Source organism: Botryllus schlosseri, chromosome 5 (genome assembly GCF_051294905.1).
Source record: "Botryllus schlosseri isolate E-star chromosome 5, Bs_hap1, whole genome shotgun sequence".
NCBI lineage: Eukaryota > Metazoa > Chordata > Ascidiacea > Stolidobranchia > Styelidae > Botryllus > Botryllus schlosseri.
In genome coordinates, this window is record NC_137240.1 from 5,347,703 (window position 1) to 5,367,388 (window position 19,686).

At 41.1% G+C, this 19,686-nt stretch overlaps 2 protein-coding genes and 1 long non-coding RNA gene across 4 annotated transcripts in view; all 3 read right to left on the reverse strand.

The window, feature by feature from the left end:
- LOC145438745 (uncharacterized) overlaps positions 1 to 19,686 on the reverse strand; it is a 139,299-nt gene that overhangs the window by 95,665 nt on the left and 23,948 nt on the right. The gene's annotated exons all lie outside the window — the stretch shown is intronic.
- Positions 910 to 4,285, reverse strand: LOC145438732 (uncharacterized). The gene is made up of 5 exons (XM_080316084.1): positions 4,082 to 4,285; positions 2,938 to 3,023; positions 2,371 to 2,487; positions 2,251 to 2,295; positions 910 to 2,180 (listed from the first exon to the last, which is right to left on the reverse strand). The coding sequence occupies exons 1-5, from the start codon at positions 4,096 to 4,098 to the stop codon at positions 1,924 to 1,926; spliced, it is 522 nt and encodes a 173-aa protein (XP_080172210.1). The 5' UTR covers positions 4,099 to 4,285; the 3' UTR covers positions 910 to 1,923.
- Positions 10,594 to 15,691, reverse strand: LOC145438727 (uncharacterized). 2 transcript variants are annotated; one of them, XM_080316077.1, is made up of 5 exons: positions 15,496 to 15,691; positions 14,992 to 15,077; positions 11,179 to 11,289; positions 11,063 to 11,119; positions 10,594 to 11,004 (listed from the first exon to the last, which is right to left on the reverse strand). In XM_080316077.1, the coding sequence occupies exons 1-5, from the start codon at positions 15,510 to 15,512 to the stop codon at positions 10,757 to 10,759; spliced, it is 519 nt and encodes a 172-aa protein (XP_080172203.1). In that variant the 5' UTR covers positions 15,513 to 15,691; the 3' UTR covers positions 10,594 to 10,756. The 2 variants fall into 2 exon arrangements, with proteins under 2 accessions (XP_080172203.1, XP_080172204.1); XM_080316078.1 differs by having other exon boundaries at positions 11,075 to 11,119; positions 15,496 to 15,659.

Genomic DNA, 19,686 nt, shown 5'->3' on the forward strand with positions numbered 1-19,686 from the left:
TTTTCAAAGTTACTCGAGTCTAGGCAGTTTGCGAATGCGAGTCAATTTGAAGCCATCAAGTATTTCAAGGTTGAGCTGTGAGTTGATGTGCATAGACCGCGTCCAACTTAGGGCAACTTGGCGCCGTGCCATTTCTAGAGAAACTGCTATGGCGACTTGAGGCATTGGTTATTTATCTAGATTTCTGAGAATGCTATAAAGGCCACTATAGGATAATTCAATGAGATATAAGTTCATAGACTCCCAAGCTGCATGATGAGCGGTACCCGACTCATTTGTCTAAAAGAGGTGCGCTGTATTTGCGCGCATGGGAAATAACTTACCGAGTTCCGTCGCAATGACCACATTGCTTCAAACGCAAGTCTTTTCAAAAAATAAACCGGGACGATAGGTAGGACATATTCATATTAGCGGATAGCGAGCAATAACTTCCAAAATTGAAAGATGCTCCCGTGACGAATGCAGAGTGACTGATTGCGCCGCCATTAGACACAGAATCAATATCAGAATCCCTTCATACCCTTCACCAGAAATTACGAATACGCCAGCGGCAATGGTGCAATGCAGTACATCGTACAAATTCTCGGGTAATCGAGCGGTTACATGTTATATTCCTAGTAGCAATGTTCAAATTGCGTTTACCCCTCCAGCATCAACACCAAACAATCGATCAATTTGACCCATGGCGATAGCGCCGAGCAATGTTCCCTCTAAGCTGCGCGCAGACTCGTCATAATTTGAGGAAACATTGGCTCCGAGATGCATAAAACAGTCTCAATCCGAGCACAGTGGTGCTTGTTATTCTCCTTCTACGAGCTATCGGAAACCATTTGCGACCACAAACATAACGGTGGCTTTCTCAAACATGCTGAAATGTCTATTACCTACCAACGCATGACTGCATGTAGATAATAATCCGTTACGACGAAATTGATATAATAAGGAGCAGTCCAGTATACAAATACGACTATCTTACTTTACACATCGCACTTTGTTCAGTTAATTTTTATTGCCCTTGTAAAAAGAATAATTATTGTGAGTAATCGTCTTTTTAAGAAGCAATCCATTCGATATTCAAAATAATCGACTACGATTACAAATCACGACTACCCCGTGTTTGCTATGTACTATATAACAGGGCTACTCAGCTATTTGTTATCAAAGGTACGGTTACAGAGGTTTAAAATTTGCTTAGGTCCGTTCTATCTTTCAAGAAATAATTCACATTCGTAAAAAATATAATACGGTGTGAAAATTAAACAAAATTCGGTGAAGCGTTATGACTATGGGTTGCATTTAAAACAAAAATCAATTTAAACAAACAAGTTTAAAACAAGGCCTTTGTTTGAAACATTTTTTTATTGTTTTTTTAGGCCATGGCGTCACGAATATTCAATTCTGGCGTCATGGTGGATTGACATTAACGATTGAAAATATATAGGGTAGATATAGCTCCTTTGACGAAATATCTATACGCACTATAGCTGGTGAAAAGACTATTTTGTGGGTTCCAACCATCCCATATCGTATATCATATTATATATACGTCGGCTATATCGGGTGGTAATTGTCCGTAGGCTCATACAACATGTTTTTAGGAAGTATTTAGACAATTTTTTGAAAGGCCTTTGTGTTTAAAACACCGTTTAAAACATGTTTTAAAAAAAGTGTTTTAAACAACCAATAGTTTTAATGCAACTCTAGTTATGGCGGTATTGACGAAAGCAATAAGCGGAATGTATTTATTGTTCTGTTAGTCTCAGCTACTGGGAGAATAGTCACCTTGTTTCAGCAAATCAATGGATTTGGTTATATTAAAACTACAAGTATATACTGAGCAAGATAAGGTCCGGATACAACACAAAAAAGGTCCGCATTCGGACGGCGGTACCCCAACTCGGCAGCCCGGCTTTATGAAATAACCTACACACTCGAGTCATTTGGAACAGCGTTTTTCAGGACAGCAGTCAAATTTTTCAACCAATCTTTTTTGAGCAGCTCCTCCACCGTAGCGTCGTCGTCTAACATTTCTTTGGTTTTGGAATGCATAATGTGACTGACTTTTCTCTCATCGTCCTTATTGATACGAGCTCGTATGTCGTAAATCGTTTCTTCCTTTTTGAAGCTACACCAGAACTTCTCAGAGTCGTCCGAGAATTTTATCCCGATCTTTACGCCATCTGCGTTTGTTGCACAGCGTTCCGGTAAGCCCGGGGTTCTCGCTATTTAACTACATATAATCATAAATACCTCCAGAATCGAACACTTTGTCGATCGCACGCTTTACCACTTCCTCTGGAATAGAGCAGTATATATATATGTGTGTGTGTGTCATTTAGATAATAGATAATTTAAATATATCAAAAACACCTGGTTGATCTCCTTCTACAAGGGCCTCCTTTAGATCATCGATATTATCGTTAATCTTCGCATCACCATCGGCTCGATCAAGGGCGACAGTCCCGGAATTACCACCCTTTGCCAACACTAAAATGAGAAGGCTTGCAATACCAACTGAAATCGTATACATACGTCATACGAAAGCAGGAAGCCTAAATTTAGGAAACAGTCTCTGAAAGGCTGGTTGGCGGTATGCACCAGTGATTGGTATCCGGCGTCCGCCCAACTAGTACTGGGTTTTCGGCGGAGGTCACACCACACAAACACCCGTCTCGTACAGTGAAAGTCACACTGACTTGGAGTAAATATTCATTAGTCTTTTTAGTTTGTGTGAAAATCATGGAGTTTGTTCTATTACCATTACAATTTATTTTGTACGCCAGTATCTTAGAGCTGTACTGTGGTAGATTTTTGATTTTGTGTCTTAACGAAAGTTTAAGGTTCGCAGAAGGCTTGTAGTATAGCGTAATGGTTAATTATAAGCATCTGGTACAAAAATCCCAGCCTGAGCGAAGATGTACATGATAAATATATTACCTAGTCTTGAGCAGTTCCTGCCGGTCCTGGATATTTGTGCGTTACCTGTAGCATAACTATGATAGACTTCGCGTCCCTCTCCATTGCTGTAAGAAGACATCGATGCAGGCATCAACTGACAGGCTATATGCAATAAATTCCCAACTATGACAAATGCATGGCGAATATAGAAACCACGGACCAGTAGAGCTGTGCTGGTATCAATATACTTCATAATTTGATATAAAACACATGTTTGCACTGTATAGGGGCACCATAGTGGTGGCTTTTGGGGCGGGCGAGGTAGGCGGTCGCCCAGCCCACCATGGTCGATGGGCATCCCCTCTTTGATTTAAGCGCTTTTCTCAAGGGCTACACCGAATAGACGTGGAAATCCGTGTGCCAATCAAGATGATTCCGCACAAATGGGTCAATTCCGTTCCACATGGCGCACTAACATTAAGTTGGTAATAATAGAGGCGAAAGGGGGTCTGGGGAGCAGATCCCCCCAGAAGCTGCGATTACATACTTATAGGGGGTCCCGGAAGTCTCTCCCAGGTCCCCCAATCGTACGGCCACCACTGAGTGGCACTGTTATAGGACTTCATAGTTCAGCATAGGCGCGGCGTGAATGTAAGTTCCGCGAATCTGAAAATCTAAACCATTGCTTGACTAACGAATATTGCGTCACAATATCAAGAAGTATAGCATGGGAGCGTCTTTTCTCACTATACATGGCTTGGCTATAGACTGGCTAATGGCTATACTTGATAAGCAGCATAACTTGCATCTACAGGTAATATATATTCATTAGTATATAATATATACTAATGAATATGTATTCATAATATACTGAACTGGGGAAAATCGAGTACCTGAGTGTACCTGAGTCCTGAGCTTCAGGACGTCAAAACAGCAATACTTTGAGTTCAAATAAATAGATTGTATTTTGATATTGGAAAAAATCGACTCTATAATAACTCGATTTGAATTATTGGAATTAATAGCTATAGTCGATGCGGATTCGAATACTCCAATCTTTTCGCCCAGTCCGATTCGTCAGCGCTACTAAAATTCCTGGAGTATAAGTACGATGAATAGCCTACATCGGTGACACGGAGCCTATCAAAGTATCAATCAACATAATAATAGATCCCAGAGATACCTTTTCATCCCAGACATGGTGTAGGCTATTGAAGCTGTCCAAGTTGTGCCTCTTTACTTAGATATCAATGACTGCAATTCGCTTTATAGACGTCGTGACGTCTATGAGAATGTGAAAACTTTATTAGGTAGGCTATATTTTGGCGTTGATTCCTTCGCATCGTATTACAGCTTGTACGGGAACAACCGGGTAGGCTATTCATAGTGGAACACGAATACTTCCCGTTTCGAGGCGACTGCTATATTGTAATGGATACATCCCTTTTATTGTTGTCAATATATCTCCACCTGTGCGTGACGGCAACACCTTAGGTCACATTATTTGCGATAGTAGGCTACTATCAATTGTGGGCAAGTATCCATATTCATAATTCTTAGTCCACGAATAATATATCTACGTATATTTATTAGATTCATCCGCCTTCTAATTCATATCTATATTATTTATCAACTGGTCCAACTGGTCAATATACTGGACACTGGTCCAATAAGTATCTCTCTCAAGTCGTAACCCGATTCATGAACACGACGATGAGTGGACTAAACAAGTACTTCGCAAATGCTATACGCAATACCTCTGTGAAAAGCGGAACCGTAACCACCGCTGTTCTGTTTATGACGCATTTTCGCGATGTGCTGTTCTCGACAGGATTCTCTGCGACAGCCAACTTCCATTCTTTCTGTACTTCAGTTTCAACCACATTGTGCACCGTCATTTATTGTTATTATGATTAGTTAGAAATACGGATAGATGACTCAATATCTCTAGTAGCATCAACTAATTACAAGGTGACAATCACGCGGATGATACAAATGTCGAGCTCACTACAGGAACTCGTCCCAAACTCGAAGGTTCTTTGACTTTACCGCAGTTTGCATTTATTCCGGTACCCCGCGGAGTGGGAAAGAGACGGACTAAATCAAATGACACTTTTTGCAAGATATCGGAATTGAGGCACATATTGTGATCGTTCAGCAAAACCTAGCAAATAGAGTATTCTAGTATGCGGCTAGACACATCATTTAAAATATTTATATGGAAAAAGACCATATCACAGTGGTGGCTTTTGGGGTGGGCGAGGTGTGCGGTCACCCACCCCCTGGTCGAAGGGCCCCTTTATTGATCAATCATCAAATCTCTGCATTTGTTAGAAAACTCCCATATCCCGATAATCTTCAAGTCTGTGCATGCGGTAGAGGTAGCCTACTTAATTTTCATGTAGTCTGTTCTTGCAACCATGCAGCAATAGATACATGACCTAATCCAGCGCCTGGCTCAACCCGTGACGTGATGTGCTGGCCCACTATTAATTTCAGCCGATAGCTTTCCAGATTAGTGTGGGTCTATTTAGCCTGCAGCAGTTGTATCGCTATTCTATTATTTCGCGCTACATGCCATACATCCTCAACATAAAAGAATAAGCTATAGTTAACTATGGTTCACTTCTTTTGTAATTTAATAATGTAAGATAAACGAAGGCTCAGGAGCTAGAGCAGGACTCTTCAACTGGGTGTATCGTACACCGTAATAGGGTGTACCATAATGTTTGAAGGGTGTACCACTCGGATGGGGGTTTACTGGGGTGTACCAAATTCGTATTGCAATGGATCTATAACTATAGCTATCACAATAAACAGGCAAGTTGCTTCAGAACAGGTTTACCGGATGTGCAATATCGCACAATGTTCATCTCAACTATACGCAGCTTGCAAATGACATTTCCTGATGTCATCAGCAAATCTTTCTCCTCGTCATTTAACCATTGGTAATGGACTTATTGGTTCCTTTTGGAGTATAGTAGGGTAGAGTTAAGATGTGTTCACCTCGCGATATCTATCTATCAGGGGTGGGCAACATACGGCCCACGGGCCGGATCCGGCCCGCGAAGAGATTTTGTCCGGCCCGCGGACAGTTTTTCGTCTTCACGATAATGTGGCCTGCGGCCCCAGTCTGCCGAGATTCCCCACTACTTGCTTACTACGTCAAATCTTAGTGTCTGTATGTTATTATAATACGTGTATGCGCAGTGCGCACATTGCGCAGCGTTGCGCGAGTGGAGCTTTCGCGTAAGTTCGTCGAAGCGAGAAGACTTGCAATATCGGCATTTGCGATGCACTCAACCCTAATGTCGTCTGTGGTAATCATGATTATTAATGGTCATTTACACCAGGCTGATGTTTCTAATTTTTGATTCCGTAACCGCCGACTTGTAGCATGGCACACTTCTAGGCTTTTGTAAGGCACCGCGGTCGCCAACTCAAAACGGGTCGCAGGCCACTTTTCAAATTTGTAGAGGACGCGGGCCGCATGAATTTAATAGCGAGATTAATTAGGTCACACAGTTGCACAACGACGCTATCTCGCTACCTACTCAACTCAAATGAATTGATATCTTGGTAAATTAGGGTTACCGGGCTTATCGAACGCCTTGAAATCTTAATTAGGGATTGCACCGTGTGTTGATTGATCAGAGAGAACCAGACATGGCAGCGGCTGTATGACAATGTTTTTCTCAAATCCACATTGTCTTCTCCATTATCGGCGGTACATGGCTTTGAAGTGAGATTGCTATCGTGAATATACATTCATTAAATACGATTTATTCGTTGTATATGTGGGTAAACGGGCGAATAATGTATCGATTCAGCAATCCGGCCCGCCAAGTACCTAATTTTCCTGTATCGGGCCCGCCGACTGGAGAAGTTGCCCGCCCCTGAATTCTATATAATGATTCTCGAAACTCAGAAATTTTGAATTGCTACTTCCTGCCAGATGCTTATAAATAGCTTAATGTACATAATTGCAGGGGCGTAGCCAGGGGATTGAGTTTGAAAACCACTATGTTAGACTGTAGTCCAAGATCCTCGAGTAGTGCTTAGCATTTCCAATACGTTGCAGCATTGCTCATTCTTATTTCGATTATGCCATAAGGGCGGCCAACCTATACGTACGTACGGCGGCATGCACCAGTAAAATCGTAATTATAATTATACTGCCGTCCACACATATTTATATTAGCGTGTGTTGGCGGCCGTCAATTCGACCTAAAAACTTTCTACACGCTTGGCGAGATTCAGGATGACTGGGATTTTTCGTTTTTAACACAATAGTGTGATTGCAATATGAGCACCACCGTACAAATGCGTAACGCATAGGAAAGTGATGCGCTTCATAAAGAAATATCAAGTTGGAATCTTGTGCGTCTGACGAATGACGGTTTTGTAGTACGTTTGAGCAATTCCAATATATTTTAGCTATACCTACAATCCTGATGGGTGGTCAAGAAATAACAACATGCAGCAAAGTGATTAACAAAACCGGAAGATGAATCATCATCATCATCAATTTTGTGACCAAAATTTTCAAAGACACCGCCTCAATCAGCTATACCGGTGGATATGGTCACGTGAGCTTAGAATCGATAAATATTTGACAGTAAAATATGTGAAACTACCAATAATATCGACGAAATTCATTTATTAGGTTGACAAAATTTTCGCGCTGCGCACAACTGTTGTGCGAACTTTTCCTAACTATAATACTCACGATTTGGGGAGAGATGTAGTAAGTATTTGGGGTGTTCTGCTTTTAAAATTAGAAACTTGAATACACAAGGCATAGCTCAAGGTAACAGTGACGTTCATAACACCAACACCAACAGGTATGTCCGCGGTGCAAAGTATGACATGAGTATTTGTCCTCCAGATAGACAATGACGACTCTCTACTGGAATGCATTTGTATGCTATTATATATGTAATCGAGATCCGGCCTTGAATAGCAAAAACACCCCCGGATAAAGTTTACTACGGAATCGATGTATTACGTGGTCTGTGGTGTACGAGTTTTGGGTAAACGTTAAAAGACTGTACCACGGCGAAGAGGTTGAAGAGCACTTAGCTAGAGCCGTTCAGCATTTCGGCCTGCTTGAAAGCCGTGCTATAGTGTCACATACACATCACGTAATCCCGTTCCATATGGCGCACTAATATTTAGTAGGTAACAACAGATGCGAAAAGGGGTTTGTGGCAGAGCGCAGCGGGAGTCTCCCAGAAGCTTCGATTACACAGACTACTTATAGGGGTCCCCCGGAAGTCTCGCCAAGGGTCCCCCAATGGTAGGGCCACCACGGCTTTCAGGCCTCATGTTACGTGGAAACAATACATTACGGTCGATTAGGGTTACAATACGTCCTCTTTTAAGTGAACTTGTCCTCTATTTTTTCTTTTTTGAAAGTGGTTTCGTAGGACGCCCAAACGTCCTCTTTTTTGAGATATGTAGAGAAAATTCGACTGATATACAGTAAATAAGCACTGAAGTAACGCTCCGGCGGCTATTTCGGGAGATGAGCCGGAAAGTTGCCTCCTTTTTTAGTCGTATTTACCATTTTTTCAAGATTTTACTCCGGTATTCTAAGTTTGAAAATTTTGAAAAAGTGTCCGCCTTTCCCGATTCCCAAATATGGTAACCGTAATGTTGTGGAACGCCCTGCGCCGTCTCACGACTCATAGGCTACATTTTTTTAAATATAACATCATTATGGTACATCGCTTATATCTGCATATCACGTGACTTATATCTTTCTTCTCGCTATCACGTCAGTGTATTTGAATTATACGCCAGACTCATTCGCCATACCCTACTGGATATTCCATACATGTTCGACCGATATAGCCTATCTATCCAAGGCAATACTGTTGTTTGATTCTCGTTGAGTTGTCAGATCAAGGACTAACGCAAGGAGCGTGCGTCTACCACTGCGAGTTAAGTATTATCTACCTAGCCACAATTTACGTGGAACTCAGGCTACAACTCTAGCAGGTTTATCAGACGACATATGCCTTATGAAATGTGAACTATTCACGTTGCTAACACAATCACAACGAAGAAAGTCGCATGGTATCGAAAATGCGATGCGAATTGGTTGATAACACTGGTCAACAAAATTTTTGTTGACTCTAATCAGATAATTGATTTTGACTAACTTTTGGGCGCTGAATTAAAAAATGACTTCCTTTTTTCTCCATCACGTCAAGTTTTTGGGTTAGGCACCCACCACATTGTCCCATAAACCTTATAATAGCACTACTTTTAATATTTTGTGCTTATTGTATAAAACGTTTCAAAAACCACAAGCAGTTGAAAGTAAATCAATAGACTTTAAATAAACACTTGTAGGCCTACTGCTTATTTCGTTGATTTAAACTGATATTGCTTCTGTAGGACAAATAAAGTGCGAGTTTCAGGGTCCAAATTTACGCTATAACCCACAATTATGTAGGTTGTCTAGTTTGATACTCAAGCAGTAGTCAGCTAACATATGTAAGCTCCAATATGCTCTGATATCTTACCCCCATCATCTTCAGATGTAGAGGACATTTTCTCCTTGTCCATCTCTGACTATATGTCATGGTTTTCAGGGAAATTATTTAGATATTTTAGCTTTTTTGAATGTCTGCTGTCCGACTTGAACATATGGCAGTGACACATGTGTATCAAGGTTACATGGGCATTGGACATCCTTGTTGTCTGACCACTAAGAAAACAGAATACTTCAAAGCTGACACATAATAATGATCCAATCGTTCTCCTGATATTGCAACAATTCAATGCTTATGTATTATTCTCAATGTGTCTGTATTATTCACGTAGACTAAATGCGTGTGCAATTGTTACTATGCACCATACACATGCACCAGACGTTGCCATGTTGGAGAATGTCACACTTTAGGATCTATTTTAAGCTACCTATATAGGCATTTGCCATTCACTTGAGTTGTAAATTGGAATTCCTAACTCCTCCAGTAATCCAGTATCATTCCAATCACGGCTATACACAAAGCCACCGCAAGTAGGCCCACGAAGAAAAGGCCGTTTCTCCTGATCGAAAGTGAGATACCTTCTCTACCTTGCCAAGTGATAATTTCTCACTTCGTAAGGATGTTAAAAGTTCCGAAGATTGCTATTCCAAGTCCCAAAGCTTATATCAAATCAATAACTTGTGCTAATGGACTATTCTATATTTTGAATCATCTTCGATTTCAAAGTCTTCATCATTAGGCCTGCTATCCCTAGGATCTTCATGTTGATCCAAATTATCGAGTGTACAGGAGTTTCAAGTTACACTGAATGGGGCATTAAGCCTATAGCCGATAGTAAATGTCATGTTTATTTTACTTGCCATATCCTGCAGTTTGCATCAAATATTTGTGTGTAATATCCTCGGATGATTGCATACTCTAACCAAAAATGGGTGAAAGCATCGGCCTAGATCGATAGCAGTGCCTTTTTCCTAATAATTCAATCGAGCCTGGCGCTATATAACTTATTATATGGTAACAATGTGGATTTTGATGTTGTATGGAAAAATAATATGGCTAAATTCGTGAACATTTTCATATTTTTGGCATTTTTCGTAGAGCAAAAACTTGATGTGATGGAAAAAACAGTGGCAATTTTGGAATCAGGATGCTAAAATTAGCCCAAATCAAGTTCAAAATCAGAGTCAACAAATTTTTCGTTCAAAATTGTTGCCCGGTGTAATACAATATATTCGGCATTTTCGTGTATATGGCAAACGCCACAGGCAGATTATTGACTTACTCCTACCTCACATAAGAGTACGTTCGAAGTCCAAACAAATGCGTTATAATCGCAAACAAAATACGCACACAAGTCATTTAGAACTGCGTTCCACAACAACCGCCATTAAACGTGTCAGCCAATTCCGTTCGACCAGTTCCTTTATTGTAGTGTCCTCCTCTATCTCTTCCCCGGTTTTGGAATGCTGAATACGGCTTACTTTCTTGTTACTGTACTCCTTGTTGATGCTGACGCGTATTTCGTAGACCGTTTCGTCCATTTTGAAGCAACCCTTGAACTTTGGCGAGCCGTCCGACAGTTTAACCGCAACCCTCAGTTTACCTGCACAACACAGCGGTATACTAATCAAGCACGACACTATAGCATTTCTACTACTTACCATTCTGCATACCTTGACGATTCAATGCGCTGTCCATGGCATGCCTCATAAGGTCGGCTACAAAATAGAAGCTATTGTTTCATTCTAATCAAAAGAAACGAAAATATCGGTGCCACCTGAATCCTGTCCTTCCATGACTAGCAGCCGTCCGTTTGTGTTATCTTCATGAATCCGCCCGTTGTCTTGTACTTGGTCCAGTACGACGTTCCCGGATCCATTGGCCAATACTGAAATCATAGTGTGCAGATAATCCATGTATACCAGTGGTTCTTAACCTTTTTTCCTCCAGCGCCCCCTTTCAAAAATTATTGTGCTCCAGCGCCCCCCACCTTCATATTGTAAGGAATGTAATAAAGACAATGAGTAAGAGGGAAGGTCGTAACAGCACTTCGTCAGCCCCCCCTAAAAACGATTGCCTTGCGCACCCATAGCGTGATAAACCAAACTTCTGAGGGCTTCGCCCCCTTGAACCCCATTGCGTGATTTCGATGGTCAGCAAAGTTTGTGTGGCCTGGTCGCCCTAGGTAACAAAATTTTCTATAATGCATGAATGAATAGATGGTAATCACATATATAAGACGCTAAAAACTTTATATCCTCTCACCCCACGTAATCAGATTTACCAGTAGCGCTGAGTGAGCTCTTGTATAGGAAAATAAAGGGCACGTAATTAATAATTAAACATATTCGGGCGTGTCCGTAGGTACAATTATTCGTTACCAGGACCGTAACAGCACTTCGTCAGCCCCCCCCCCAAACAAAAAACGTTGGTCCTGGGCCCCCATCGGGTGATAGACCAAATTTCCGGGGGACTTGACCCCCAGACCCCCATCTGGCTGCATTGGGTGTCCATTTACTGAGGCAGCCAGTCCCGCCTAGATGCGCGAAGAGCGAAGAATTTACACTAATTATTGATTGAATTGGTCAATATGATCGGGAATTGCATGTAAATTGAGATTAATTTTTATCCTCTCTCTGCTCACGTAAACAGATTTACCGGTAAAGCTGATTGATGTGTGATTGGAAAGGTAGGACCCCTCAATAATAATTATACATCCTCGGGCGTATACCATTTGGCAGGAACGAAACGTCACTTCGTCAGGCCCCCGAAATAACTTGGGTCTTGGGCTCCCATAGGGTGATAAATCGACCGCCCCCATCACGTTGTCCGCTTTTGTCACGGAATCAGCTGTACTGTTTAGCGAGTCAGTGCGAAGCGCGAAAACTTTCGATAATTCATGTTAATATCGGTCAGTAATATCGGGGATTGCATATATATTGCTATCAATTTCTTGTCCTCTCTGCTCACGTTACCAGATTTGCCGGTAGAGCTGAGTGAGGTGCAATGTTCCCTCTAAGCTGCGCACGTGCGCAGTGCTGACACGGAAAATCTACGCTGCGCACAACAAATCCGAAGTTATGACCTATTTTTAGTCATTACGCACTGTTGTCCAAGGGTCAGCGCAGTGAGTTGTTGAGTGTGCGCAGACTCATCAAAACTTAAAGCGAACATTGTGACGTGTCTTGGAAACTGTAGGGCCCGTAACTAATAATTAAACATATTCGGGCGGGCGAACCCGTTAATATGAATTCGTTGGATGATGTTATTTCGTGACCTCCTGTCTGCAATATCAAAAAATATAGAATCGCCTAACAGGGATATCGCCCAACAGAAATATCCCTGTCGCCCAATCGTACTAAACTAAAAGACGCACACGATTTCAAATTGGTATTTCTTCACTGGCATATATTTTTCCCTGCCAGATCGAATTCGTCTTCTGGGCAGGGCATGGTATGGTATGGTATGGAAGTATGGTATGGTATGGATCGATATTTTGGTATGGAATATGGAACAATGCAAGTATGGTATGGAATGGAAGATTTTAATCTATGGTATGGAACGACATTTCCATGCTTCCATACTTAGGTGTTTTATACATTTTATCGTGATCTGTGCAAGCTTCATGAAGCGTACGTTGACCGCTGTTCACGGAATGCAATCGCTTTTGTTATGTGTGAACGTGAACTATTGAATGCTCTGTAGGAACAAATACACGCTTGTGCAACCTGCAACGGTGTTAGGAGCACTTGGAATGACATGATTTTGTGATGTAATAATGACAACAGTAATGTTGATACGATATTCGATTGAGTCTAGACACGACGTCTCCGTGTGACGCAATAATTGGTAATGTGGGATACTCCAACTACCTCATTCCTTGAGTGACGACGGCTTACAAGCAATCATGATGCAACGTTCTAATTGCTCAATGTGATTGATAATTACATTTCTTCTGAAATATTGTCCGCACATTTATACTATTTACATAGCGAGATATCTTATTGGTCATATTTCAAACGATCTCACATTAGGATTATAGATCAGGGAGTGGGGTAGATATAGTTTGAAATTCTCGCCACGCTAACGTCAACCAAATACTGTACTAATAATCACGCAGATCGCTGCAGTATTGATAGCCTGTAGCTAGGACATTTTATGGGTGCGCCTATATTATAAATTATTTTGCGAGTATTTATTTCAAACTTGCATGCGCCTCATGCCAATGTACCGGAAATGCGATGATATTCTTATGGAGCAGGGGCGGGCAATTGCTGAATGGATACATTATTCGCGCATATATACATGGGATAAATCGTATTTAATGAATGTATTTTATCGACAGCAATATGTCACTTCAGAGCCATTTCTCGCCGGTAATGACAATACAGTGTGGATTTGAGAACAGCATTGTCATACTGTCTGCTTCTCCATGTCTGCTTCTCTCTGATCAACTAAATCACGGTGCAATCCTTAATTAAGATTTTAAAGCGTTTGATAAGCTCGGTACCCAAATTTTACCAAGATTTCAATTCATTAGGGTTGAGTACATCGTGAATGCCGATAACGCAAGTCTTCTCGCTTCGACGAACTTACGAGTAAGCTCCACTCTCGCACGCTGCGCAGTGCGCACACCTATATGGTAACATACAGTCACTAAAATTTGACGTTTAGGCAAGTAGTGGGGAATCTCGGCAGACTGAGGCCGCGGGCCACATTATCATGCAAGACGGGAAACTGTCCGCGAGCCGGACAAAATCTCGTCGCGGGCCGCATCTGGCCCGCGGTCCGTATGTTACCCGTCCATTTTATGGACTGTTCTAGATAACAATCTGCTGACTATCACATTTTGCTCGCGGAAGCTGCAGAGTAGACGTACACGGCAAGTCACCACCGTGAACTAAACCTCACCAAAACAGACTCTGTAAAACTATCACCAGGAATTAGATTCGCATCATGGCTGGTTTAAGCAAAAATGACATCCGAAATATCAATAATATAGGTGCTAGAAAAGGTACTATACTTATGATATTGAAGTAATTGAAAGTATGGAATATGTATCAAGTATGGTATGGAACAATGTTGGTATGGTATGGAAAATTGCAGGTATGGTATGGAGAGAGTAAGGCAAGTATGGAGTATGGAAAATTGTCGTTTTATACCATACCATACCATGCCCTGCTTCTGGGGTTCAGATTGCCAAGACAGGCACATTCGGTGCCAGTGATTTAGGCGCCCATGGACAATTAAACCTATATGTATTTCGAAGGCTATATATATAACGAAGTTTTCGGTGTTAATTTGCTCTGAATACTCATTAAGGATATGTCCTATCACCACATCATCTACTGCGAAGCCATTTTTCTCCAGCGCCCCCCATACCGCCCCCCTGAGCCCAGCGCCCCCCATATCGCCCCCTGAGCGTTCCCGCCCCCTTCAAAATCGCCAGAGCCCCATGGGGGGCGCTGGGGGCAAGGTTAAGAACCACTGATGTATACGAAATGTAATTTCTTATGGAGTCAGACTCAGGAGACGTGGATGCAAGAGTATAGCCTATATCAGTTGTGAAATTATCGTCGGGCAATATTACTTGCTGTCGTGCAGTCCACATTCACTCTCGTTATTTTTCCGTTGCCCATACACAGAGTCCCAATGACTTTTGGGTTGTGTCCATTGCTGCAAAAGATAAAGCATGAGTCAATCATGCGGCTATGAAAAGCGTTGGATTACCAAACAATTGTAAACAGACGTACGCTTGAGCAAACCGCGGTGTGCTTGAATATGTTACGGAAGATAGCCCTTTCAGACTGGTGACAATGACAATTCTATTGTTATACAACATTACATGGGATAAGATATATGACGTCACATTGCTCACAAGGATGGAAAGTGCGCCTTTTCGCCACTATACGTGACAAGGCCGCAAAGGGTGGTGTAAACGGATGTATATTGGATCCAGTAATACGCTAATAGCCGAAATGAATATATACTAATCGGCATCACTAACTAATATATCATATTCATAGCATATCTAAAATGGATTTTGGTCCAATATTAAAGCCTATATGTTTAGATACAGATCGCTTAAACTTGCCTGCTCTTAGTGGACATAGTTTTTGAAATCTCCCAGTTACACCAATTGACTCGACGTTGTCTGTTTTCTGTATGTTAGAGGCGACTTCAAATCACTAGGTCCTTGGTCGTTCATCAATGCCGGAAGACCTCAGCTATTCCTACTCATTCAAAGATAATACGCTATTTGGTAGTAACGAGGGTAGCACTCGCAGCCTAAAAGGCATATAACTCGAACACCTTCCCTATTCAATGTACCTAAATAGTTTACGGGAAACCACCCCGCGACTGGAGAGGAATATCAGTACTTCCCGTTTCGAGGTGAAGCAGCGATTTATGTTAGGCAATAGGCATATACCTATTGTCAATAATACGTCTGCACTGTTTAGAGTGTTCAGAGTAAGCTGATCGACGTGATCGTAAGTATTGTCCGACTACCAGTTAAACCATTATACTTGGGTAATCGTTACAGGCGTTTGTTTGTTTGTTTTTCTGTGGTATTCGTGGTGTTTGTCGACTACAATGGTCATTTACAGTGATTTACAATTTTACACCAGGCCGATAGTCCTTATTTTTGATTCCGTAACTTCCGACTTGTAGCTCGGCCCACTTCTAGGCTTTTGTAGGACAACGCTTACGCGGACGAGTGCTGCTGCTGTACATTAGGGCTCTTCAAAAATGACTTTTTTCTCAAATCGTACTGGCTACTTCATAAAATTGTTAGGTTACCTAATTTAAGCCTACACACAAAATTTGGTTCAATTCCAACCAGTAACCGCTTTGCTACAGAAGAAAGTTTCTATATATCATATAAAAATAAATAATAAAAAATTTGAAAATTTTCTGTTCACCCCATGAAAGTGTTAGGCTGTCTATAGAAACGATTCTCACCAGATTTGGTTCAATTCCAACCAGTGGAAGCGGAGTTATTGCCGTCGAAAAATTTGGATTTGAATAAAATAGTATTTACGGTGACCGATTCTTTGTTTATTTATTATAGTTGTGCTCACCGTAAATACTATTTTATTCAAATCCAAATTTTTCGACGGCAATAACTCCGCTTCCACTGGTTGGAATTGAACCAAATCTGGTGAGAATCGTTACTATAGACAGCCTAACACTTTCATGGGGTGAACAGAAAATTTTCAAATGTTTTATTATTTATTTTTATATAATAAATAGAAACTTTCTTCTCCTGTAGCAAAGCGGTTACTGGCTGGAATTGAACCAAATTTTGTATGTAGGCTTAAATTAGGTAACCTAACAATTTCATCAAGTACCCTGTACGATTTGAGAAAAAAAGTCATTTTTGAAGAGCCCTACTGTACATAGGCAATGGGCATTGGACATGGTTAATGTAAGCAAGGTTGCGGTTACGGATGTATTCAACAAACTTGAATGCAGTCGTGCGACGTCCATTTATTCATTTTCAATTCCGTGCTACACGGATATCACAGCCTCCAGTTTATTAGCAACGGTCATGGTCGGCTCAGCTCATCAGAAACGCAACCGAATTTTAGACTAGTGATGCGAGAATTCCCAGTATCTAGCTGTTTATTCTAAGTCTTTTCTCCGTCCTCATTATCATTATATTGAAGTATACCAGAGGTCTCGAACACGCGGGTGCATTTTGTGCGGCCCGCGACGGCATTTGGGAATTTCAAGTATTCAACAATATATTCAAGTGCCATATATCTTTTTTAGATATAAGAAATTAAAGTGATTGGTTGTGATTTGGTTTGGTGCGACCTTCTCGTCAAATTACTCGATTTCGGATTAACTGGGTGTTTAAATATATATGATATATAAATATATATGACTCGAGTTGAGGCGGGTCAAACGTTGAAATCAGAGAAGGACTTGCGACTCGGAACGGTGACTTGGTAATCCAACGGATGCAACAATCTATGAAACTGTCATGGGGAATAGTAATATATCAAAAGGTCGTAGCTTGCGTTTCGTAGGGTATATACTGTAGGGATGGTGTGAACCCCTGAAAGGTTCAGGTTCGTGTGAACGCGAACCTTTTTGATAGGTTCTGTGTGAACATGAACACGAACGTGAACCTCATGACGTCGCGTGACGTCATATTGCTAATTTCAACCCTACATTTCAGTGAAATGATGCATTAATGTACTCGATACCTTGCGACGACTCAGGTCACATAATGCCACAATGATGAGGTACATGCTGACTTCGGCAAATGTATCAACTGGAGCAATCAAATGCTGTAGGCTACCAATTCCATAAAATCATTATCTTCCGTGTTTTTGCCAACAATTTCGACGAGAACTTGCAAGGTGATAAAAGCTTCCGCCGTAACGGTCTAGACCAGACCGTACAATGTATTCGGTGTCTGAGTGTTGTTACGCAGATATTGGGCAGAGTGTAAAAAGGGTTTCTATACTTGCTACCGATATTACCCCATCAACAGGTTATAAAGCAGTAGCCAACACCCCAATCGCACGGATTTGGTTTTTATGATAAAATAAACATATGAAATCAATATGAACCCGTACGCCTGCTAGTTTTTTTTTACGTCAGACAACGATATCAATTTAATTGCTTGGTTGAATAAGCATCATTCGCTTACTATATACCTACATGTAGTGTATGTAGGCTCTTTCGTTCTTGATGTTGTATGATTGCGGGCCAAGCTCACAGCAAAGAGTCACTAAATATTCACCAAAGAGAATCTGAATATTTGGAGTTAACTGTTGTAACAACACGTGTCAAATCGTTGAGATCGGCAAAGCACATGCTCGTTTAGTGTTGATTTTTTATGCTGCTATATAGCGCCATGCATAGAGTGGTCAGAAGTTGAAATGCAAAGAATTTCAGACAAAGATGCTATAATGACGTGAAAATTGTAATATATGAAAAGGTTCACAGTGCAGAACCTACCAAGGTTCGTTTGTGAACGTGAACCTCTAAATTTCAGAGGTTCACACACAGAACGCGAACGTGAACCTCACGTTCACACCATCCCTAGACTATATAGCTATCAAATCAGATCAGTATGGCAACCATTGGTATTCTGTGACACCCGTGACGTATAGTTGTTTACATTCTGGGTGTTGTTTTTTCTCTTTATCCATGTTATTATAGGTTGCGAGTAAGGTAGTAGTACGCTCTACAGCTGTAACACCAATGAATTCTTCGTCGATTGGACATTTTCATATTCCAGGGGTTCTTAACCAGGGTCCGTAGACCCCATGGGGGTACGAAGCACCACATCAGGGTGCACTATGCATCGAGAAGCATTATGAAACTAGGCTTATATGCTGTGGAATATTTTCTTGGCCAATTTATTCTACTGGAAATTGTCTTCGCGCGTAACGTGATTTTACGTGGATTGGCTTTCTGATTTTGATATAGGTACCATCAGAAATTTTGTTGAAAATGGACAGGGGATACGAGAAAACATTGGAAGCACAAGGGGTACAATCGCTAAAAAGGTCAAGAAGCAATGCTATAACTATGGTTCAATAATGATTATATTCAGGTTGTTATTGATATGTTCCAATAATAATCAAATGCAAAATTTAAGGTTGCTTTAATTTGACTTTGGCAATGGCAAGCCTATACTTATCACGACTATATCAAAACCAGGATTAGGCTACTCCGCTCAAATGTTCTGATATCAGATCAATCTTCAGTCGATTTTTAACTAGTCTACATAAAATTGTGGCATGTCAAAGGTCCACTAGCTGCAATATTATAACCTGACAGTTTTACGATGAAGCATCCTTTCGCATGATGTCTGTCTATAACTCATTATTTAAAAAAAATGCCCGCACAAAAACTATTTTATTCAAATATTTGAAAGTGTGATTTTTAACGTGTCAAGCGCGAATAGTACAATAGTAAATTACATTTTCCCGATGTTTGGGAAATTCCTGTCTGCAAGGCCCCGTAAAATAAGGCCTACTTGTAAATTAAACATTGAATACCCCTATTATTGATGCTGCGGCACGCGTCGTCATCAAATACTAGGAAATTGGCCCGCGAGCACATTTGAGTTTGAGACCTTTGATCTATGATCTAATATTGAGGCAACATACAGCGAAGTGGTTCTCTGCCTTTTAGCTTGGGCCGCGGCAAAACAGCAAAATAAGTTTTGCTGGCCGGTATTCCTTCAGATATATAAATTAACCCAAATTGTAATTACGGCGGAGGTATGCATTCAAAAGCAACTATCGGAAACGTGAAT